Below are 24,363 nucleotides of genomic sequence, written 5' to 3' on the forward strand. Positions count from 1 at the left end.
TCGTGATTCCGGGAGTGCGGTCCTTTCTCGCTCTGTGGTGGAAGCCGAGGAGTAGGAACTTCTTACTGGGGTTCTGAAATCCGTCGTCATCACCTTACGGGAGCAACTTTTTAAAAATGTCTGAGCAGTTGGAGTTGAAGGGAGCCCTTAGGGGTCACAATGGCTGGGTAACTCGAATTGCAACAAACCCGAAATTTCCTGAGACGGTGCTGTCCGCGTCGCGGGGTACGTATGACGCCATGCCATTTCTGTTCAGGTGCCGGTGCTGCATGATATGGTTGCAACCTAAAAGACAATAGACCGCACGTTTGTGATAATTTTAAAGCAAAGCAATAAGAACATGTTTGCTTCAGGTTGCTCGCGGTAATATATTTGTGGTCTACTTGCTTGTTGGCTGCAGACCAAAGACTGATAGTGCGTAATGATTGCAACGTGTTCGCAGACAAGACGCTTATTCTGTGGGAGCTCACCAAAGATGAGACGAGCTACGGTATTCCGAAGAGGCGCCTCAAGGGACACGGTCACTTTGTGACCGATGTCGTGATGTCGTCGGACGGCCAGTATGCTTTGTCGTGTTCGTGGGACAAGACGCTGCGGCTGTGGGATTTGATCGTGTAAGTGGATCGGTTTGACCCTCGGAATGTGGACTCCGATGCCTTGGCGTTTCATGTTTCGTGTCGCGGTTTCCGTGCTGGTCTGTAGCAACGTCTGTCATTGGAGGGCTTCATGCTTTTCCCGAACGTTCAGCTGTGATTGAGATCTTGAATCGTTTTGCATCGAGGAATTGAATTCGATTTCGCGGAATAGTCGTAGGCACTTATGCCTTGTGGGCACGCGCAAAAGCAAGTGAGCAAAGCGACGGCGACGAGCAGGGCCGTCGCTGTCGCTTGCCATGGCGCCCAGCACTGCTGGACACGAGTTGCATACTTCGGTACAATACTAGAGGGCCATCTGGCGCTTTAGTGCGGGAGCCTGAGATGACTTGTTACGTCCTTATTGCTTCAGATTTGTTCCTGGGCAATTTCGTTGCCTTCTCACACCAGTGTTTGCATGTTTTACTTGGGCTTAATAACGAGTTACTGGGATGGAAAGCTGGCTAGTTTGATGGTATTTAATAACGAGTTACTGGGATGGAAAGCTGGCTAGTTTGATGGCATTCAAATTAAATAAGCGCAAAAGCACAATTGCACTAAAATCGGCGTGTTTTCCAGTTGTGTTTTGTACAGAGATGTTGCTGCGCTTTTGCAGCTTTACTGGTGTAGTAATCCTGGGCGACGTTTTTTTTTAAGCAGGGAGATGTCCTAAAAGTCTCGTAAGCTGTCCTGTGCTTAAGAAAGGCTTAGTTCCTTGGTTGATATGTGCATATGCTGGCAAATTGTCCCACGCTAAAAAGCGTAAACTTACAGGGGGTTTGAATTTTACTCATTAATACGCACATATTTCCCGTGATTCCCGTTTTCGTTGAATCTGCATTGGCTGCTCATGTTGAATGGTATTGTCAAACAGTGTAAATGTTGGCGGTGACCTAGCAATGGCTGTCTTTGGATAGCATGTGATTGTATTTATCCTTCCAGCCAATGGCGTCTGCTGGCCGTCATGGTTAATCCCTGCTACTGTAGGTTCTGAATCCCTTTGCACCTGCTGTTGAGACTTTGAAGGCGCTGGCACATGTGATTGGATTAACCGTGACGTCGTGACAATTAGTACACACTATTTGCTGGAGGGGGCAGTTGCTGCTGCGTTTGAGTTGTATCAGACTATTCCTGCACGGCAGAGTGCAGCACGATTGTAATAGTGGAGCGTTTGCCACGTTCAAAACTCTGTGCACACATCAATGATTGCTACGAAATGCTGCAGGCAGAGAGTCTGTCGACTTTGTGTGTGCAGTTGCGAACACTATAATTGGACCACGCTTCAATGGTCACTCTTCTGGCATGTTACCTAGCAAGAATGAATGGTTGTTTGATATTTGCACTAGTAAATGCTGCTTGTGCAGTTGCGGATAAAGGCAGCAAACCCCTCTATTCCTGTTGTGAAACACGAGGTAAGATTTTGAACACGGAAGCGTGGTCATTGTTCTCTCCTCAACTTTACGTGAAGCATTCTCTGAGAGCACTCAAGGACAACAGAGACAAATGCCATTTGTTCCGTGGTGTCTCATGCACAGGAGCATGTAGCAGGGGTGCATTTTATATGGTACAATGACTGCATGACTACTGCAACTTCCTGTGCATGACTGCATAAAATAGCCACTAGAATAGCTGATGGGTCGAGACAGCAGTGACCCTTTTTTATGACGTTACTGCCTGGAAATTAGTGTGGGGACAAAGTGCTTTCAGGCACCCTTTTACGGCCTTCTTGTGGGCTTTCCCTCATTTGCTGGGTATACATGGCATGTCTCCCCACTGCTCTGTGATTATGCATGTATTAGCTGATGACTGGCAGTGATATCAGCATTTCAATGAGAGCAGTACGAAAGTCTCATTTGCTGTTTTACGCCTGCTGCGAGGCGCCTCTGAAAGGCATGAAATTCTTTGCAGTGGACGTACAACTCGTCGCTTTGAAGACCACCACAAGGATGTCCTGAGTGTGGCGTTCTCTGCTGACAACCGCCAGATTGTTTCTGGCTCTCGGGACAAGTCCATCAAGCTGTGGAACACGCTGGCACAGTGCAAGTACACTATTGTACGTGATGCATTGTGGTATACTAGATTTATGTAGCTGTGAAGAATAGTGTACATATTTTGCACTATTCTTTTCAGTAACGGTTTTGTATGTTTGATAACTATTACATAAGAAGTGCTTTCGGCACATAGAGTACACTGTAAGAAACCTGCCACACTTCATCCTGTTGCTAGTGGACCTTGTTATAACGTTAACAGCGTTTTGGGCTGGTAGAGCCCATGATAGAGCAATGGCACTACATTCTCTAATAATGTCTGACCCATTTGTGTTTGATGGTCTGAATTTTGTCTGTGCTCTTTTTGCATAGACTCCAGTCTTCTGCTGTCATACTGCGTAAACAAAATTTGAGCTTAGGCATTCTTTTTATTGTGAGCTGACATACAGCAGTGCTTTTCTTTAACCATTTTTTGTGGCTACACAGTTTTGAAATGGCTGCCGTGTTGGAGCGCGAACCATTAGGCTGGTGGTATGTGGTTGCAGAGAGTGGTCTGCAGTTTAATATTATTTCGTGTGTTCATGATCAACTTAATTTGTGAAGGCACTGTCACAGGAAGCATGGTAGGTAGTATTTTTTGTCACTGCTAGAAGAAAATGTCATGGCTGCAGGAGAGATTCTGTTATGGTAGTTGTACTGTTGCAAAAAAAAATACTTCCACTCAGGTTGGGGCTAGGGGCGATAAGTGAAGTGTAGGTTTTTGCCGTGCCCTTGGTCTGCAACGTGGTAGCCACAATGATGTCGATGCAAGCCCTTACGAGTCTTGCTTGGGGTCAGTACAGTGCTTTAGTTACTGCTCTTACTGTTACTGCTGGTTGCACGCATCATGCTTACGCTTCGTCATAATTGGCCTTTCACAATAGTTTTTAATTGCAGATAATTTCCTACACTGCAAGAATCTGGTCAGAGAGGTAATAGTTTGAGGCATTGGAACATGCTGGCTTATATTCTTTTCGTTGACTGTGCCTGCTGCTGGTGGTTGTTTCCATCAGTTGCTGTACTGTAATATCATGGGGCACCAAATTTAGGGATGAATAAGGGATGCTTAAGCCACACTTACTGTTGACTTGCAGTTGATTTTTCATGCAAACAGATTCATGTATGCAGCTAATATTGAAGCACAATTCGGCTGCATTATTCTTGCATCTGCGTTCGAAGCTTTTTGGCTTGCAGAGGATTCTATTAGTTTCTGCAGTGTGTGAAAAGTTTGGTGCCTTTTCTTCCTTTCAGGCCTTTACATGATACAAATCTTTAGTACTAGTGAAGTGTCCTTGGAGCCCAGAACCTGTGATTTACCTAGTTCAGTAGTTTCTTTTCTTTGCATTTATCTAAATCTAAATTCAGAGGTTTTCTCTGAAGGAAAATGTAGCATGGCGCGGTGCAATGAAACTGCCTTATCGGTGTGGATACGAAGCTAAATTTGTTCAAGGATTGTAATGCATTGATTGAAGGTTATAATTTTCATAGTGATTCCTATTAGTGTGTGCTGCAAAACTGTTTTGCGGTCCTGGAGTTTGTTTCTCTTGGTCTGGCTGCCATGCTTGTGTACGTGGCAGGCAAGCTCTGGCATTGTATGCGTGCTTTCTTTGCGAGTTGCATTTATATTGCAGGTCGAGATTTGGCTGGTAACAGCCATGCACAACAGTTTTATTGTAAACACTGTTGGATTGTTTATGGCCACTCCAGCCAGTTGTGAAATTTGCTGAAGATATGCGGTTAATTGAGTTCATCCCAGTTCCGAAAAATGTAACTGCAGGACAGTGCTCGAAAGAGAAGTGGCATTGGTTAATGCGCACTGCATGACTCGTGGAACCTTTATCTCTATGGAACCTTTATTCTTGAGCTGTGCTGTGTACATGAGCTTGTACGTTGTAGTTCAGATTTTAGTTTTGGGGCAGTCTGCATACTTTTTGGATGAGTTGCATCTTGACTGCATGTAGGGTGACCACTTCGCACATCCGTTTTACTTCCTGCTGGAGTGGTGGCCATCTAGGCAGAAGCTGCCTGGATGACCTGCCCTTCTGTTTTCCTTTGCTGCATCCTGGACGATGCAGTCTAGGTCTGTGACAGTGCAGTGCTCCAAATTCACAAGCTGGATTGGCAACCAGGCGTTGTGCTTTATCTGATCTGGTAGCAAGGCGTCTGATTCAGCATGTGCAGTGTGCCCCCACCAGATTTTTGTTAATTCACCTGTTATGCAGTGTGGACTGCAGATGCAGCGGGGAGTTGAAAAGTTTTGCCCTTGCTAACGTGTTGCAGCCAAGCTGCTGTCTGCTTCAGCAAAAGCACTGCTCTCTTATACTACTCTTCAAGCCTTGGTTTTGGAATGAGAATATCCCAAACCGTGGCAGGTTCTAGGCTGTGCATCTTCTTTAGCAGCAATAAAATAGCTTCCTGACCAGTGTTTACAGTGCAGCTTCGTGCAGTGACGACATGCACACAATCAAGGTGGGAATCGAAATGCAACTTGCAAAGAAAGCAGGCTGATAGTGTCAGAGTTCGCCATCTACACACACTACAAGCATGGCTACCTGCATTGGAGCGCTGCACAAGCTGCAATGCAGCTGTTAGTGGTGCATACCATATACACTGTATTGACATAGTGCCTGTTGTGGGCCTGCGTTTTTCTGGTGTACGTTGCAAGCTTTTTGTAGCGAGAGCTACTCTGGGCTACCAGTCTAGCATTTTGCGGTGCATTGGAGAGGCCAGTTTTGCACGTGCCGTTACCATGGCAACCGGAGAAGAGCAAGGTGTGGCGTGCTCTTCACCGTCGCCGCAGCTGCGCACCCGCTCCACCGTCGGAGCCGAGCGTGACTTCACGCAGATGAGCAGTTGTGCGCATGCGCCGAAACCATGGTAACCAGAGAGACCCCACAGCTGCGCCGCGTTCTTTGTCGCCGCATGCCGCTCTATCACCCAGACCGCGCGTCGCATGCGCAGCATTGCGTATAAAAGGCGGAGGTTTAGTGGGCGTCTGTATCGCAAGTTTGACATGCGTGTAGAGAAGGAGAGTCCAGCCACTGCTAAACGGCGATATAGACAAGAGAAGGTTAACTCTTCCGATCCTGAGGTTGCCGCCTGGCAGTTGGCTTGAACCAAATAACGCTGGAGCCTTGTGTGTACGTGAAACAAGTATCACCGCCATCAGACATCTCCCTGCGATCGCGGTGAATAATGACGAAGCCTGCTCTGTTTGGTTTCTGGAGAGCGGCATTATCATCCTAGGAGTCTTTATGTGGCACCGGGAACATCTGTCAAGCAGACGATTGATATGGTTGCCATGTGTATACTAGCCTACGGCACGGTTTCACAGTTGTGACTTTGGGGGATTTGAACAGGACTCTCTTAGTCAGTGTATGAAAGAAAAGGTTGACTTTAGCTTCGGACCCTTACGTCCAGACTACACAGTGGGGGAACTACTATAGACCTTGTATACCAGAGAGAGACTACCAAATCAAAATACTGTATAGACAAAATTGAGACTGTGGTATGCTACTTCACAGATCATCGGGCAGTCTTTGTCTCTGTCAAGCAGAATGAATAAAAGATGTGTATACCCAATGTCTCTCATTGCTAAACATACAGTGACCACAACAAGCTTAGCCAGGGAAATGTACCTCTTGCTATGTATATCCTGGCATAGCCGAGCTAAGCCACTGCCAATTTTTTAACTCTGGTGGAATAGTGTTTGAATACACTAAGCTGAAGTATTTAAAATTTGCATAACCTTTGCACTTGTGGATGGTGTGGCATTTAATGTCTGGTTGTTTTAGGGGTGGGTGGCTGCATTGGTTACTTGGCTGGTGTGAATGTTTTTCTGGGCTAAAAATGCTTTCTTGACACTTCCACAGGTGTGGCCGTTTGCTGGGTTAGTTGGCCTCCTGCTTGGAACTGTGTGATCTGTGCAAAACAGCAACTGCAGGAACAAAGAGGACGGCACATGAAGGCTTGCCAAAGTGCTCATGTGCCGTCCTGTTTCTTTTGTTGCTGTGGTTGTCATCTTGCACTCGCCGTGCACTTCCGGAATGTTTCTAGAGCTTAACACCAAGCTTTTGTGTATGAGCTGATTTGACTCGTTCGCTCTGGAATTCTGTCCTATCCATGCATACAGCTGGCTGTGAAGAGCAGGCAGAATCTGCCAGTTTGGAAGTACGTGGGGGGAAGCGTTGGTGTGGGCTGTCTTAGAGTGCTGCAAGAAGCCATACTTTGCATCGTAAGAGGTCAATTATTGCATGTTGTTCACCCATGCCTTGGCTGACGTTAAAAGTGTGCACGCAGTGGAGAGGCTACCTAGTAATTGAATAATTTTTGTCTAAACACAGTGTTTGACAAGAGCAGTGGACTGCATGTGAAAGGTTTATGAGAAAGCTAAGTAGAGAGTGACTTGTTCATTGTGCTGAACATTTCATGCATTTGTTTGCATTTTTTGCAGGAGAATGCTCACAACGATTGGGTGTCCTGTGTGCGCTTCTCGCCCAACAACAGCAACCCAATCATTGTCTCTTGTGGCTGGGACTCTGAGGTGAAGGTGTGGAACCTGACCAACTGCAAGCTGAAGAAAGCACATGATGAAGACCACAAGGGCTACTTGAACACCGTGACTGTGTCACCTGATGGCTCACTGTGTGCCTCTGGTGGGAAGGTATGATTCTTAGCTTTGCCTGTGACTGGAAGGCTGAAATTTGGTTCTTTTTAGGTATTGCAGACGAGGTGATCTTGTACTCTGAGTGGCAGAACTAGAATGCTGAAACCTTATTTAGGGCATTGGGGGATCACCATTTTTGATGTCCCTTGTGACATGCAAAAGTTTGTGGGAATATGTTTCTGTCCTTGCCCTTTCCCTTTTTGTTTCAGTATTTGCATGGTTCAGTCCTGGAACAAAGCATGCAAATTGACCTTGGTACAACTGCTTGTACTGATAGTGTGTGTGCTTGCGTATGCTTTGAAAAAAAAAAAGGCAGCTGAAGCAGCATACAGATTGCCTGATCATGTAATGTTACATATTGGCTACCACCCATTGCTGGCAAGGCTGTTGAATGTGTGGTATTGATCTGTGGCACTAAGGAAGAGCATTCAGGTGTGACATTTGTATTCTTTGCCCTGTGGGGTACCGTATTTACTTCAAATTTTGGTGCAGGTTATATGCGAGTAAATACGGTGTGTTGAAGCACTGGCTAACAGTCTCAAAGAAGCTGCTGGCTCTTTTAGCTAGTGATATATCAAGGTTCCATCATGGAAGCCAAGGTACGACAATTGCTGAATGGCCACTGTTTCATTCTGAGCACTATCTGCTGCGCATATTCAAGCCCTATGATTATTACACTGACTGAATGCCTTTTTGGAGGCTATTGATGACCATAGTGTCCTGCAAATATGAGGGCTGTGCTGTCAACAGAACCTTTGCTTTGGAGTGGTACACAGTGTTCCCTCCAAAGATGTTTTTGATGTATGTAGGATTGCCAGGCAATGCTCTGGGACCTGAATGAGAGCAAGCGCCTCTACACGCTGGATCACCAGGACATCATTAATGACCTCTGCTTCAGCCCCAACCGCTACTGGCTGTGTGTGGCCACTGGTGCTGCCATCCGTATCTGGGTGAGTTTGTCAGCTGGTCGACGTTGGTTTGCCGTCTGTAACTTCATAACTGGTGGCTCGAACCTGGGGCTGCTGTCCTAGTTATGCAGCCAAGTTAGTCTTGTAGTCTGTTGTTAATCAACCAGCTGGACTTTTGTTGCATGCTAAAGGTGATGTTTAGAGAGTTACGGTGTGCCCTGTGATTATGATACTGACTGACAGCCTCCTGGAGGCCTCTGTTGACCATTGTGTCCTGCAAATATGAGGGTTGCACCGTTGACCTTGCACGCAAAAGCATTCAATTTAACCTTTTAAGTGCCGCACTGTGAAGCAGTACCCAAAAACTGAAATTGATATTGATAATTTGCATTGGTCTTCTGAATTAACTATGATAAAAAATACAGCCGCATTCGCATAGACTTAGTAGGTTTTTTTGCACGTTTTTTCCCACATGAAAAACAAATTTTGTCTGGAACAACCTTTATTGACTGTTACATGGGGATTGCTTACTCATGTTAACAGAAGAATAATTATTAGTGTCATCAGAGGCCTTTCAAAAGTATAAATGTTTGTAACAATGCTTGCAAAAATTTTTTTTCATCCTACTTGCTGTAGGTCAGTGAACACTTCACAAGCCATGGTATGCTGCAAAGCATTTTGTATGCAGGCACTTTTTGCACTGCTGACACTGGTTCGTCGTGTTTTTCTTGCACTCTGCACACCTCCCCTGAGTTGCTGAGATGATGTAGTGGCCATCAGTTTTCCTATCCTCCCGTCTGGGATGAATCCGAGGTCCAGGCCACACAGTGATTCTCTGCTTGAGGTGCAGCAAGGACATGATGTTCCGCCGAAATGCTATGTGAGTCGTGGCGGCAACAGCTCCTTTGTGAAGCTCTCAGTGAGGGAGCCATCCTGCGACGACAGCCATGTTCAGACCATTGCTGAAAGGGTTCCACCACCATTCTTTGCTTCGAAGTCTTTGGCGATAACTTCCGAGGAGGCGGTCGAGAACATCTATTCCCCCATGCCTTCATTGTATCTTTTGATCAAATATGGTTGAGGAATGTCTACCTTTTTGTTTGCGTGTCATGAGAAGCGTTTTTCAGTTCCAAGAGGCTCGTGGCCGAGGTGGTTTGAAGAAACTGACTACTGCATTGTCATTCCACCTGCATGTGTAGACCACCCCCGTCACACTTGTAGTGGAAAGAACCTCTTTCCTCACTTCCGATGTCTTTCTAGCTCTTCAGTGGACAACCACGAGTTCTTGTATCTCGTACAGTCCCCGTCGCTCGAATCCCCTGGTCAGCCAGTTTTGTCAGGAGACCATGCGAAGTGAAAAAGTTGTCGAAGTAGACTTCGTGCTTTTCAGGGGTTCAGGGGCGGCCAAGACAGATGCCATATTGCTAACAATCCTCAGCCCGAGAGGTGCCTTCTCGTTAGTGGTGCAAAACTATCGGAAAATTTACTATCGATAGAGAAACTGTCGATAGTAAGGCAGAAGAAACCTGGAGAAGACAGACTGAGGCTGATAAGTGCATCGCCCTGCAAAATTCCCATTCGAGGTCGGCAAATGGTAGACAGAGCACCACTGGTCAAGATGCTGATGGGTACATGCGATCAGGCTTAGACCCGGTCACTCAGTGCGCTAAAATTCTGAAGGGTCTCAACCTGCCCGATGATGTGGACATACCGTTATGGTTCCGCTGAGGTAGAAAGAATGTTCGTTTCGTACAATGTGCCAGACGACAGTCGCGTGTGCCTCATCATGCCAGCGCTGACCTAACGGGTGAGATACCTCCTGCAGGGACTAGGAGCCGAGGAATGCAATAGCTATGACGCGGGGAAGGCCGCAGTACTGAACGAGCTGAAGCTGACCCTGGCACAGTAGCTGGAGCGCTTTGAGAAGGCGCTCAAAAGGAAAGGCGAGGCGTGGATGCAGTCTGCCTCCTGTACGCGCACATACTTTGACTATTACTTCCAGTCCAGAAAGGTGGAAACAAAAGAAATTGTTTCTTTAGTAGTAGCAGACCGCATGAAAGCTGGCCTTAGCGTCGAAGGACTAGACTACATCCGGCTTCGTGAGGGTAAGAAGTGGTTCAAACCTAATGAGCTAACCAGCGAGCTAGACACATTTGAAGATGCGAAAGGTACAGGTGCAGCTGTGTGATGTCCGGTGACAGCGCTCGAGCACACGAAGGAGCGTGATGTGAACAACCAGGGAAAATGGAGCGGCTGCTTTGAATGCCACGGAGCAGGTCACATCGCTAGAGTGTGTCTGCTCTCCGGGCATACCGGCAAAAGCAAGGACAACTGCACCGGAAGGAGTGCGAGGATGGCGATAGCAACCAAGGAAAGGAGCGAACCCTCAGACAGTCCGAAGTGATTATGCACTGGTGGCTGAGATAAAAGCGCCGAGAACGAGAGTTAATTTGTGTCAGCTTCGGTAGCTGAGTGTGCAGCCCCTGTTGTTTCTGTAGTTTTTCAAGTGTTGTTTCTTCGTTTGTCATCGCTCGTCCATAGTCTGGCTGTCGGCTACATGTCCAATGCCAGATAAGCGAGCACCTCGAAGGAAGAACCTTTTTAAGGGGGGACACCCCTCTTAGAACTTTTTTCCTTATTTACGGGTGGATCTGGTTGAAACTTGCACCATTTGTATATTTTTGCATGCTGATTTCAAATATCTGGTTAGTTTTCTTGTAGATGAAATAGTTTTCAAAATTTCACCTAATTCATGTTACTCGTTTGGAGCTGAGCTAATTACTAAACACACTATGGCATGATGAGAATAGACCTGCCAGAGTGATCTATAGTAAAAGCTCCTTAATTCGAACTTCACGGGACCGGGAAAAAAGTTCGAATTATCCGATGTTCGAATTATCGAATGGCCTCGAAAAAACTGACAAGGACCATTTGCATTACGGTATATGTACCTTATTTACTCCATAACGAACCCAGGCGAACCCAGCCGCATAAGGAACCCGTGCACCCACCCCCGATTTTTGCCCAAGAATTTGAAAGAAAAAAAAAAGCGTCAGTCTTCCCTCCGTTTCGCACCCTTAGGTTCACAACGCATCTCTTGGTAGTGCGCCAAGCTACGCAGGGACCTTTTGATGTTAGCTCTTAGATAGCGGGGAGGGGGAGGGGGGAGCGAACTTGGCAGTGTGCTAGCGCTTGTCCATTTGTGCAAGCCTCGTTTTCACTATGTTCGCCTTATTGTGCCATGGGCGATTGGGGCGGACGCCGTCTAATGCCACTCAATCATTGGAATGCGCGATAGCAGCAAGCGCCTTTTGCAGCGAACATGCTAAAAGCTGGCGCGTCATGATCGCGGCTGACCACGCGGTTCCGTTGGCGACGATGGGTGGAAGGGTGGACGACACTTGCAAAGGAAAAAAAAAGTCTTTCGCACGTAATTTGTAGCGCCCATCTGAAGTCATAGCCGTTCATGGGCATTGGCTGGGGCCACGCCGACAGTACTTATCCGTATTTATGAATTAACAGGGCTTGAATCTAACGAATATTTACCGTATTTACTCGCGTAATGGACCGACTTTTCCCAGAAATGTTGACATCAGTTTGGGGGAGGGTTCATTACGCGGGAAAAAGTTTCCAACAGATTTTTTTGGAAGGGTCGAGATTTCATATATCTGTCCCTCATTCCGTATCAACAAGCGCACGTGGTCAGACGTGTTCATGCCGCTAGTGTTTAGCATCGTTCAGTTTGACGAGATCTGACAATTTTGTGCTAGCCCGCGGCGAGATAACGATAACGTGCTGAACACTGCCCGGACAGCATCTTGGCGCGCTGCCAAGGTCTGCGCTGCGGACGGAAGCGAAAATTGAGGAACTCGCTAGGCTGGATAACAAAGAAGTAAATTCTGGCCGACAAAAGTGGGGGGCGGGTCCATTACGCGAGTAAATACGGTAGTTCCAAGTTTCGGAGGCTGTGCTGAAAAAGGGTTAGGCAGCCGACACCGCGTTCGCCAACCCCTACCCTCCCACGCCGCCGGCCGCAGCGCTGGTGATTGCGCCATTTAGGCTTTACCCACTCTTCTACGGTTTTATCTGGTTTGGTCTTCTGTCCCCGTTTAGCACGTGCGCAGCCTTGAAGTACGCGGAGGCGCTTTTTTTTGGCCACGTGCTGTGTGCCAACCCGCCCAGACGGGGCGGCGCGTAGTTCGAATTATCTGTAGCAGAACCAACTCTCTTTCTAATTAATGGACTTTTTTATACACAGATCTGTATGGAGCTTGACCGGACCAGGTATAGTAGTTCGAATTATCGAGGTTCGAATTAACGAGCTTTCACTGTAGAAGGATCATACAGTGCAACAAGACAATAATTAATGTGCTAGAAAAATTTCAACCAAAGTTAAACCTTGTCAAACTTTTGTGACAAAAAGCCCAAGATAATTTTGTAAATGTTGCCGTGTAATAACTGAACATATTTTAGTCTTAATGCACTGTCCAAGAGGTTTTCTTTCTAACAGAACAAGAATGAAAGCTATAGCACAAATAGTTTAAGAGATATCGCTCCTCCAAAATTGCAGTTTTGAGAAAACGAGAAAAAAACATCTCACAGTATGTACATGTAAATTATGTCAATGATATGTCAACATGATCAGAAACTAGTGGAAAGTGAACTAAAGCAAAAATTAATGGCTTATGCCAATTTCAGCCTTAGTTAAGCAGTAGGAAACTTTTGAAAGGAAAGGTCCATTTGGGTACCCAAGACAGATAACCTTCTCAGTAAATTTTTTCTTGCGGTCATTGCATTTACCTTGGTGTCATGTGACTCACAAGGTTCCCTTTCTAGCAAAAAAAAAAATTATAGCAATAGCAAGAACAGGACCGGAGATATTAATCTTTCAAAAATGCAACACCACCAAAATTGGGGGATTGAGAAGCACTGAAGCCTCACAGCATATTTAATCAGGAAAGAAAACCCAAAGACCTTCGCATGCTTTCAAAATGCACCAGGAGCATAGTCGGGGTGCATGCTGTCGCGGTGCTTCTTTTTTTCCGCTTTAGCCAAGCGAAGCCGCCCGCTTCTTCCCAGAACGCGTGTGTTGGTGCAAGTCCTTTTCTTCAGCTCTCCTGGAGACAGTTGCTGGCACGTTTGCGTTGCATTCTTGCAGAATTGCTGTTGCTGTATGCTTGCAGCCGGCATTGAAGCGCAGCACAGCTTCTGCTGTGGCTGCTTCCACAGCAAACAGTGACGAATGCTGCTCTTTGTGGATCAAAGTCCAGATGATCGAGTGGAAGCTCTCATTTGAATTGTGGGTCTTCCCTTGAATGCACCTCTGCAGCAGGCTCTTCTCTGATAAGCGACTGTACACGGGCAAAAGAGCTTCAGCCACATCGCTTGGCAGACTGTACTTATGCTTCGGCTCGGGCTCCTCTTTTGCTTTTGCAGTGTTGTGGCGGCACCAAGACTGCTCACCAGTGGGACACAGTGTGATTGGGGCAGTCATCAGTAGACGTGATGTCGTAATATTTTGCCATCACGGCTCTCTTCCACATTACCTACATTTGACCTTAGCGCTCGGCCATAATATATAGCTAGCTTGTCAACTAGATCAGCTGTGAGCCTTTCTCTGCCACCAAGACTGTTTTTCTGCACCCTTGTGCCTCTGCAAGAGGTTGCGCAAAGCTGCTCCCATACACTTGTGCACATGGTTTATGCAATCCTCCTTGACTACTTCAATGTAGCCATAGATTTTAGCATCTTGAAGGGCATTAAACGTGAGACTGTCCCCATCGCATAACATCGTTGTGTAGCACATGTTGTGGCGCTGTAGAGACCTCTCAAATAGAATTTTGCCTGCCTCTACCTCTATTTGGCCAGCCTTGCAGTTGGTGTTCTTTTGGCACTCTTGTCAGGATCTCCAGAGTTCATAGCCGTCAGTGTTCGGCTTTGGGCCAGTTTCGCAGCCCAGACAAAAGTTTGACAGCACCACGTAATCGAGCACATAACCAGTGAAGAGTTCCACTATGGCACCGACGCCTATATGTGACGAGTGCCCGCAAGTCATCCATGTGCCGTCGTAACACGGCAATGTTCCCCCTGTGTCCAAAACACGTCATCATATGCTTTCGCCACTGCCTGCGCGGCCTGTGCCATAGCTGCCGCGGCTGCTCGAGTAGCAGCAGGTTGCAGTGTGTTTTTCAAGTGCCGTTGAAACGTCTTGTTGTGCATGCCACGCCGCGACAATCCCATTGCCGAAAAGATATCGTTCATTGCTGCCTGGGCGTTACCGGTCGACAGCATTGCTTGACTAGCAAGAATATTGAGCTCGAAAGGATTGCACTTTTTCTCACCGTCAACCCTCCGCGAGTTCCACTCGGCCGCAATCTCGCCACAGTGTTCACATAGCACGATCAGTTTCACGGCGAGGCCATAGCTCTGGTCGCTGGTAATCAACCTCGCGCATCCGCGACACGTTTTGCACCGCACAGCATCCAGGAGGACGTTCGCAACGCTGAGGTCAATTATTGCATAGGAGGCTGTTCCGTCTGCGTCTGATCCTGTGGACGCACCACTTGCATCGTCGAACAGCGCGGTCTTTCGTGCCATCGCCGGCGTCGATTCCAGTCTATCAAGGGCTGCTCACGGGCACTCGCTTGAGTTATGTCACTGTTAGTGACAGGCGCGGTGTCAATTCGTAGGCGACTACAATCGGCACGAAGAACACCGCCATTATCCAGTGGAGACAGAGAAGCATCGCCACCCGCAATGTGACCGTCACGCAATCCCGTACTACTGGCGCTTGCTTGTTGCATAGTATGCAACAATGTCGCATCATTAACATGTTTTTTTCCTTTTGCACGCTTTCGCCCGAACTTGTGCACAGAGCGGTACTTCTTCGCGCCTCCTGGCATGGTTCTCGCGTTGCACTAGCGTGGTCGGCAGAAAGACAAAATGGCGTCGCCGGGCGTCCGCTTTCCATGGCTAGCTTGCCGGAACCAACCGGATCACGTGCCTAAACCGGCCAATAGCAGCGCGCGCCGCTATTTGTTTTTTTTTTTCCTCGTTTATTTGGCCAAAGTGGCATGTACAGGGTTGCTGCTCGAAAGAAAAAAATAAGCTGAAAGCCCGCGCTTTCGAACGAGACAAAATGGCCGCGGTAGAGCGCGTAGTTTCGATGCGCCGGGTGATCGAAATTGGGTGTCGTTTGTCCACAATTTAAAGGGCAGTGGGTGTGGTACTGCATTTTTAAATCGCTATAACTTCTTAATTACGTGGGGTATAATGATGAAAATTTACATACAGATGCGGAATGGTGCGACTAACACGAAAATTAAGATTGAACGGTGCCAAAGAGCCGTGTCCCCCCTTAACATCTTTACTACGAATTTAGTTCAACAGGATGTCATTCAGATTGGTTTTTGGGAAAAGATTTATCAAAAACGTGTAGAAAACACGTAAAAGAAAATTGGGTTTACCCATAGTCGTGGCATTAAAGGCTAAGGGCATCGGGGTAAATTTTTGGCTCGCTACGTGCAGAGTTGGAGGCTGCGGCACGTGAATGGCACGGAAACTGTTCTTTACAAGTATATATGCATGGCTTGATGCATAACGGGAAAATACTGCTGCACAATTTTGAGCTGTGCAATCTTTGTTTATTGAACTGTCGCACCCTCACTGCAGCATATTTGTCTAGAAGATGCGCGGTCTTATCTACCTTGTGCTAATGTATGGTGATGCTTATCAAATATTTCGTCGGCGGTGAGGTTGTAAGCGTAGCAGTGGTTTATTGCTCAAACCTCGGAAGTATTTCCAATGGAACAACAAATAAGAAGGTCATCTTGATATACCAGCTAGGTAAAATGTAAAATATAAGCAAAAAATCACAGGAAGCAGTCCTAAATAAATTTATTTAAAATACCTTACAGGCCCCATGGGGGCATTGTGTAAAGGGGGTTACAGAGTAAGCAGCCTTCTAAAGTGGTATACAAAAGATACACCTCAATACAGGGCTCATCAACATTACTACCAAGATAAAAACATGAAACAGGAACAACTGTTGTAATGAAAGGCCACAAAGGTACACTTAAGGAAATAACATGAGTAAAACTTAACGTAAGGCATTAATACTAGAAAGTAAAATACACAAAGAATGAACATATCAGGGAGTACAATTCTTAAAGTGACATTCAGGGAAAAAGACGCAAAAAAGCAATAATATATACAGGTCATACAAGTGAACACACGACACAGCATAAAATAGCAATATACCATATCGTAACGAAGGCACTCAATGGCATGACTAAGAATGCAACAAGACGACGCAAGAACGAACGTTAATTGCTGTGGCTCATGATAGCATGGCACATGCACTGTGCAAGCCTAGTGCATTTTTATTCTACACGCCGAGCTGTGTACAAGTTAACCAATTTTAAAGATAACTGTCGGGGTTGTGAGAGCTTGCCAGAGTTAAGGGGGGAAGAGGGTCTTAGAGAAAAAAAATTTTAATATTGGACTTAGCAAAATGAAAACTTCAGCTATTATTTATCTTAGTGTGCTGATTTCAAATATGGTGTCCATTTTTGTGTGTATTATGTCGTTTGTTATTCAAGAATTTTGCTAAAATTATTCTGACAACTTTTTGAAAAAATTGGCTGCTAATAATTTTTATCCCAGTGGATTCTAGTATTAATGCTTGCAATAAGGGTACTTCCGTTGTTCTAGCCCTTCTGCAACCAAAGTTACAATTTTTTTGAAGTTCACATAAAAGCGGCGAGGAAAAAGGTGATTTTTCTTTATGCTGTTTAATATTGTCACATTTTATTAAGAGTTCTGTTAATGGTTTTATTGCAAGCTTGAATCATTCAGCTTTAAAATAAAACAAGAATGGTGAAAATCGCGCGAACCAAAGCCGGGAAAAGCTTGTCAGCAGTGTGTAGGGTGGTGCAGAAAATGAGACTGAGAAAAACGAAATCAACAGCTTAAAAGGCGCATAGTGAATAGTCTGAATCACATTTTTGCCGTTGCCGCCGCTTAGCAAGCTGCAAAATTGATTTCGAGGTGCACACTGTATTGTGAAGCAGTCTGTCGATCGCCACCAAATCTACGACCACATCGGGAGCTCCGCAGTCAATGGCGGGTTGGCGCCTACATGCTCGTTCGCTAGCGTCCACATCTTGCGCTAGGTTGCAGAAGTTGCTGCCAAACTGGTGATGTTATCATCGGCGTGCTTCACAATCCTCGTGATCAGCGCTGTGCAGAAATGTGTCTACTCTGAACCGTTGCTGCCAATCTCCCCCGAGCCTGCGATTTGCTCTGTGTCGAAGGCGGACGCCGAAGCTGGTAGAGAAGCGCTTATCACGACCGCTGAATTGCACTCCTGTGCCTCGTTATTCCCTCTTCTGATCACTGCTTGTGAAGTAAAACCATCCTCCGGGTCTCCGTCATCCGCTGCAGCTGCGATATGCACCGCACTCGGAACGAGCGCCGGAACGGCTGCCATGGTCGCGTCATCCGCTGGTCCACGCTCAGGCACTCCGCTGCTGCTGGTTGACATCACTGCAGACGAACTTGTGTCTTCCGCTTGCTTTCTGCGGCCTTTTTTACGTTTTTTCCCAAACTTATGCACGCTGCGAACTTGTGATACGGTTTCACGCCACCGTGGTCTTTTTCAAAATGACGTCGCAGTACGAGCGCGGAGCGTTCAAAAAAAGGCTCCGGCCAATGAGGCGCTTGAATTTCGCCACGTGAGGTCCAATAGCATTTCCGCATTTTATTATTTTTTTTCTGTCTTTTTCGGTGACCAATCGCAGTAGACCTTTCGTTGTGGCGGGAAAGAAAGCTGAGGCTTTTCTCTTTCAAACGAGACCAAAGTTGCCTAGCTGCGCCGGCTACTTTTGACGCGGTACGCGACGCAAAACGGGCATTTTCTAACGGATTTACGTGAGCTCTCATGTTAAAATTGCATCTTTGCGTGTCGATTTCTCGTAAACTACACGGTATTCAGCCATAAAACTTGAAATTAAGGGGAGATGCTACTCGAAAAAATTTTCTTTAATAATTGACCCAGAACAACAAAACTTCGTGTGCTTATGCTATTTTTTCTGCTCTCTTCAGAAATATGTCTTTTTGTAGCATGTATACTTTTTGCTCAGTGTTGCTAACAAGCATAAAACAAAGGCCTTTTTGCACACATGGTTTTGCATAGAAATTTTTCACTGAGAACGAGGAGCAGTAGCTCATTTTGCAGCTTGCTAACTGTAGAATGCAGATAACTAACCAAAATTTGGTCATGGAATTTCGTAGTATTAGAACGAAGAGCAATAGCTCATTTTGCAGCTTGCTAACTGTAGAATGCAGATAATTAACCAAAATTTGGTCATGGAATTTCGTAGTATAAAGGAAAAAATTATCATTTGTACCGCTATTTTTCTGGGGCTGATTACTGTTGTATCAAATCTTTGTAAACTTGCATCAAAGATAATGAAATTGTGAATAGATACCTGCAAGCTACACATTCTAAAGAATATACGTGCCAAGTTTCATTGCGCTATGAAAAGGGGAAGTACAAAAAGCCCTGTGCACAAACTTGAAAATTTGCTCAAAATTGCAAAAGGAGAAAAACGCATTTCAAAGTTTGAAAACTCTGTATTAGACCAAAAGATGCTGAAACTGCATGAAATTTGGAAGGAAGAGGCATGAGCTATGCAGCAATCATATCCCATTAATAGAACTCCCCAGCACCATAGGTCACTCCCTCATGGGCCTTGCAGTAGAGTCCTCAACCCGAGCCTTCTTCGCCATGCTGCAGCGATGAGCTCGTGCTTCAGCAGTCTGCCGTTCAGACATCTTTTGGATGCGCACCTTGTCTTTACACTCACTGAGCACAAGAAGTTTCTTAGGTGGAACAACTCCAAGCTCTTCCAATACTTGTTCGAAGCTTGTGTGACCACTATTGAACCACAAGACCACAATGGCTGTGGCTGTCTCGACAGCAGTCCGAGATGCAAACTTCAGGCACAGAAACCAATTTTTGTTTCAGACTCTCTGCTGCATTTTGAGTTTTCCCTCGAATGCAACGAGCCAGCAGCTTGTCCTCTGTAAGCCGCTTGTATGTAGGCAGCAGCGCCTTGCCTTGAGCTTTCGTCAAGAGGGGTGTGTGGGCAGGTGGAGGCTGTCCAAGAGCTTCCGCTTGCTTGTGTTTACACCATGATGATTCACCCTCCGGACACAACTTATGGCTACTAGCCCCAGCACTAGAGCAATAATGGAAATACGAAGCCCAAATACTGCAGTACATTGCACGAAGATCACCCCTGTTGTGAGTTATTGCTATCTGATAGTAGGTCTGCAGCTTTTGTATTGTTGGGTCGTTCAGCTTTTCTCCGCATGGAAGTGGTCTTCAGTTGCCGGAGGGCTGTTCCTAGGCGCTTCGCAACATGATTTGTGCAGTCCTCTTTCTCTATGGTTGTAGCACCATACACTTGAGCCTCGGAGACAGCTGTATATATGCCTTACTATCTCCATCACTCAAAAACTTTGTGAAACGTAGTGGCGTCTCATATGACAGCGTTCTCTGCCAAATACGAAGTGCTGCCTCCTTCTCCATTCGATGCGATGAGCATTCTACATTTTTCTTGCACACGGGGAGATGGAACGCTTGCCAAATCTCTTCTTCACTGCTCAGTACTTTGTGCCGACTGCATGCAAGGCAAAAATTATACTTCAAAATCGAGGCACAGGCCTCTGTCAAGGGCCACAACGGTGCCCCCACCATTGAGACTTCTATGGCCCCTCTTCTGCCAAGTGCCGTCGTACATAACAGCAGCCTCTGCACCGCCAATTTGAGTCGATTTCTCGGGCCTTGTCAAGATTTTTTGTGGCAGCGTTCACGGCGCCGGAATGCACCTTCTTTGCTATTGCATGGAAGGACTTCTGGTGCAACGGTTTTGGAAGGCTGATGATCGTGCACAACCGCATGAGTTGATCGTAGCCAGCACCGATTCCGCAAGCGGCTACGACAGCCTTCACATTTACAGCAAAGCTGTCGCGCGAGCTACCGCTCGCGTAACTTCGCTGCGCTTGTGTCTCCGCTTGCCACCACGTCCGCGCTGACGTTTCCGCTTGCCGCTGCATGCTTCAGGGTGTATGACGATAGAACTGATCCGGGGCACTCACTGTTTCCGCAGCAGAGTTTTAGGTACGATGAAAGTCCCTTGCGCTTTCGGGGCGACTCCCGGACGCACATTTGGCACTCTCGACAAACGGAGCACTCCGCCGCTTTTATGAGCACCGTTAGTGCATCAATGTCACAAATGACCGCGCTGGCCGAGCTGTCACATCTTCTTACTTCGTTTTTGAAGAGACCAATCTTCTTAGATGCACTAACAAAGTGCACGGCGGAGTCTATCTCGTCGGAGCCGCTGCCGTTGTTGGGCCTAGGAGGCTTCAGGACGCTCTTCTCGCAAACCGTTTTCGGCGTCGACTTGCGCCTCCTCCCTTTGAATTTATATTTGGTACGGAACTTTTGCACGTGAACATTGCGCTTTTTCAGACTGACCGTGATTACACCAAAAGACGCAGAAGTGATCATGGCAGTCTCGCGAAGCACGCAACAGGGAAAGAAGCAGCAGAACCTGTGCATAGTCTTCGCTGCACAAACCGGTCGCCCGGAGCCAATGGCGGCAGCGGAATCGCACCACGTGATCGAAGAGAGTCTTGAAGGCGACGGCAAAATGAGCTTTTCTTATTATTTGTTGCCGAAAATACGAAACTGGCAGCCGTTTCATGGGCGAGAATAAGGCTCTGCCTATCTCCGCCAAGCGATCGCCATGGCGTGCGGCGTAGGTGCTTTGCATGGCAGGCGCGCAAATATGGGCAACTTTCGGGGATATTTTTGGTTTCTCCGCGGACCATCACTCATTCAGAGACATTATTTACTAATTTTTGGTGCGAATATCGCTTTCATTTCTCGAGACAAGGTAGCTGAATGCCTAAAAATTTTAAAACAGAAAAATGAAAATTTTCAAAAAAATCGCGTTTTTTTTCACTTGCATCTCTCTTTAAGTTGAAAAATGAGACATATCCAACTATGACCAAATTGAAAAGTCGATTTTTTGGTCCCAAAGACCGACGTCCCCCCTTAAATAAAATGACTATCACTTTAAATTGAGGCGCAAAAGTGGGGAAATTCAGTTTAAAAGGTACCTGGGACAGTTCAAAAAGTATTATTGACAGTGCTATCGGTATTAGTGTTGGTGCTATCGACGTTTCTATCGATAGTACTATGGGTAGGATTAATATCGATACCACTATTGATAGTCCTTTTTGCCATCATCAATTTTTTGTAGCGTGAGCTACACTGGCCGAGGTTGAGCAGTTTCACATGGTTGCTGGAGAGCTGTGCTGCGCATGCACGGGGAGCAGTGGCGTCACACGGCGCGCCAGAGCCGCCGCCTCGCGCGCCTCGCTGCTCGGCGCATTCCAGAGAAGTGACTTATAGCCACGGCAGGCGCACTGGCGCCGGCGTGTGCCCAGCTGTGCGCCTCCATTGCGCAGTAGCCAAGTCTGACGCTGGGCCGGAGCCGCTTGATAGCGCCTCTCATTTTGCGCGCATGCGCAGAGGTATCTGGGGGTATACATATAGTGGGGCGTTTGCCAGTGCGGTATAGCCATGTAGAAGGAGAGCTCAGCTGCAATTGATGCTCAGCAGCTCGGCGTAGCTCACGCTATATATATCCTGGCATAGCAGAGCTAAGCCACGGCTGATTTTTCCAGCCTTGTTTGAAGACTTGTGCCCTTTTACAGCAGTTGACTGCCTCCACGCTGGTTTCTTTCATCGTGGCTCAGGACTCGAACATGCAGTAGACGAATCAACGCCTTCATCGCAGAACTGCATAACTTAAAGTGCCCACAAACATCGGGAACATCTTCAGAAAAGTCATTTTCGTTCACGTCCTCCTCGTCAGTAATATTGCCATCTTCATCAGGCAGCAGTTGGCATATAGATGCACCTTCACATTCGTCATCGAGAAGGCTGTAGAGAAGGTCAATTGCAGATTCCAGTGTGAGGAAGCGTTGTGCCATGACCTACATCGAGAGTTAATGCGTTGAGAAGTATGGTACTACAATATAAAACTAGCCGCGAAGTCGTTTTCTACTTACATTCACAAGGATTGATGCGGCTATGCACTGCAGTTGAATGCTGCTCCTTCCACATGCCACACAAAAACGCAAAATCAAAATAATGCCAAGGAAAGATAGTGTTCAAGTCTGTGCCAAACGACACCTTGAGGGCGCCATCAACATGCCGAGAAAGAAAAACACGGCGAAATGCATGCGCGAGTCTACGCTGCAGTGTTCCAAAAATGGAACATTTGCATAACTCTTAAAAACTGAAAACTAGAGTGTCTTTATTGTTTTTAATTTTTTGCCCAGTAATACCTAACCATATGCCGATATTTTAGTTCTGCTTTGCTCATTGCAACATTACATTTCTCCTGCGAAATAATTCAACAAACATATGGTGCTGAAGGAATGCAAAATATGCCTGTTTGTGTGCATTTATCCAAAGCTTCTAAATAGGTTGAGAACAAAAATATAAAATTGCTATTATGTTTTCTACAAGTATCAGTGAGTATGCGAAAAAAATAAAATCGCGTTTCGTATATTCCACTTTTGGAACATTGGCAAGTAAAAGGCTAATATGGCTTCCTTAGTTATAAGCTCTCTGAGCCAAGTGTGTTGCCTGTGTGGAACCTCTTGTCACAATATCAAACCTTGCACTGTGCTGTTTTAGTAACTGACTGCTGTCTGTTATTTGCTGCTTTTGTTAATCACACAGGATCTGGAAGGCAAGAGCCTGGTGGATGAGCTGCGACCAGAAGTGATGACAACCAATGCCAAGGCAGAGCTGCCCCAGTGCATCTCCATGGCGTGGTCGGCTGATGGCCAGACTCTGTTTGCTGGCTACACGGACAACCTGATCAGGGTCTGGCAGGTGTCTGTTGGCACCACTCGCTGAGCTACCACAAATTCCAAATAAAGAACTGATATGTGGCTATGTGCTTGTGCATCCTGGAAGTAGTGCTTTTAATTATTTCTCGTCGTGAGTACAAATGCAGTGGCCATTGAGGCATGTGCTTGACCAAGCCCTTGGAGTTGTGCATACTTGCAAGAGGTATGGAGAAACCAACCATGCCTGTAGTGGGAGTGTGGCAGACATTGAGCAACGCCAGTAGTACGTGAAATATTAACAGCTTGTATGCGTAGCCATGCAGTACGTAAGCTGTATGGTGCGTAGTCTGCTGGGGGTGGAGCGTACAAGATTCGGTCGTTCCAGCGACGGTTGCGGCGCCATGCGGACTCTTCCTGAAGCTGCGAGCCGGTGATCGCTCTGTGCGGCGCGTGCAATCACAGTGGTTAGGAGCGTAAGATGCGCGTCAGAAATGAGCACATTCTCTTATTCTTGGATTTGCGAACATTCCAAACAGCACACACGTAAAGAGTTCAAAGAGCAGTGGTTAAGTGCATTCTGCAGGTTGATAACGTGTTTGAGCCCAGTGACCCGTCTGTTCCACAGCGACGTACTCGGTTGATGCCAGGACACCGTGTCATCAATGCATTCCTGTTCGGAGTTTTGTTCATTCGACCAGCGTAGTGTATTACAGCTGCATAAAAAAAAAGTGCAGTGCTTTGAACTGATACGAATCATATTGGTTATATTTTAAGGCGTACGTTTGCAGTAAACGGACGCTTCAGTCCATTCTAGTCTGGATTAAACTGCTTTCTGGCCACAACGTGACTGCTAAATGGCGATATGAATGGCAAGAACTCCACAATTGTACCTTCAGTTCTCGGACATTATGCGCAAAGTGGATGAATAACCGCAAAATTCTCCTTGGCAACTGTCTGCTCACCCGATAAAAGCGTTTTCCCCCGCTAGTCAAAAATAAATTTTGAGCGCTAATTCGGACTGCATTATAAAGCTCAAACGACCCCCTGGCTGCCGCTTCAAACAGCTACACTGCCTCTTTTTACCGCATATGTGACCAACGTACGCTGCAGGTGGACTAACGTACTATGGATACAATGAAATCTGCAGTAAAGCTCCACCCACATTCAGCACCACCGAACAGAATTCC

General features: G+C 46.5%; 1 protein-coding gene across 1 annotated transcript; it reads left to right on the forward strand.

The window, feature by feature from the left end:
- Rack1 (Receptor of activated protein kinase C 1) lies at positions 1-23,282 on the forward strand. The gene is made up of 6 exons (XM_077649988.1): positions 1-225; positions 443-614; positions 2,541-2,685; positions 7,113-7,322; positions 8,135-8,275; positions 23,064-23,282. Exons 1-6 carry the CDS (start codon positions 117-119, stop codon positions 23,241-23,243), a joined length of 957 nt encoding a protein of 318 aa, XP_077506114.1. The 5' UTR covers positions 1-116; the 3' UTR covers positions 23,244-23,282.
- Positions 23,283-24,363: the final 1,081 nt, after the last annotated feature.

This window comes from Amblyomma americanum, chromosome 1 (assembly GCF_052857255.1).
Source record: "Amblyomma americanum isolate KBUSLIRL-KWMA chromosome 1, ASM5285725v1, whole genome shotgun sequence".
Taxonomy (NCBI): Eukaryota; Metazoa; Arthropoda; class Arachnida; order Ixodida; family Ixodidae; genus Amblyomma; species Amblyomma americanum.

Excerpts from the sequence above, each read along its gene's own strand:
- Rack1 (XM_077649988.1), top strand. The coding sequence starts at position 117 with ATGTCTGAGCAGTTGGAGTTGAAGGGAGCCCTTAGGGGTCACAATGGC. Across the intron at positions 615-2,540 it reads CGGCTGTGGGATTTGATCGT|TGGACGTACAACTCGTCGCT; the intron begins GTAAGTGGATCG and ends AATTCTTTGCAG. Across the intron at positions 8,276-23,063 it reads GTGCTGCCATCCGTATCTGG|GATCTGGAAGGCAAGAGCCT; the intron begins GTGAGTTTGTCA and ends TTAATCACACAG.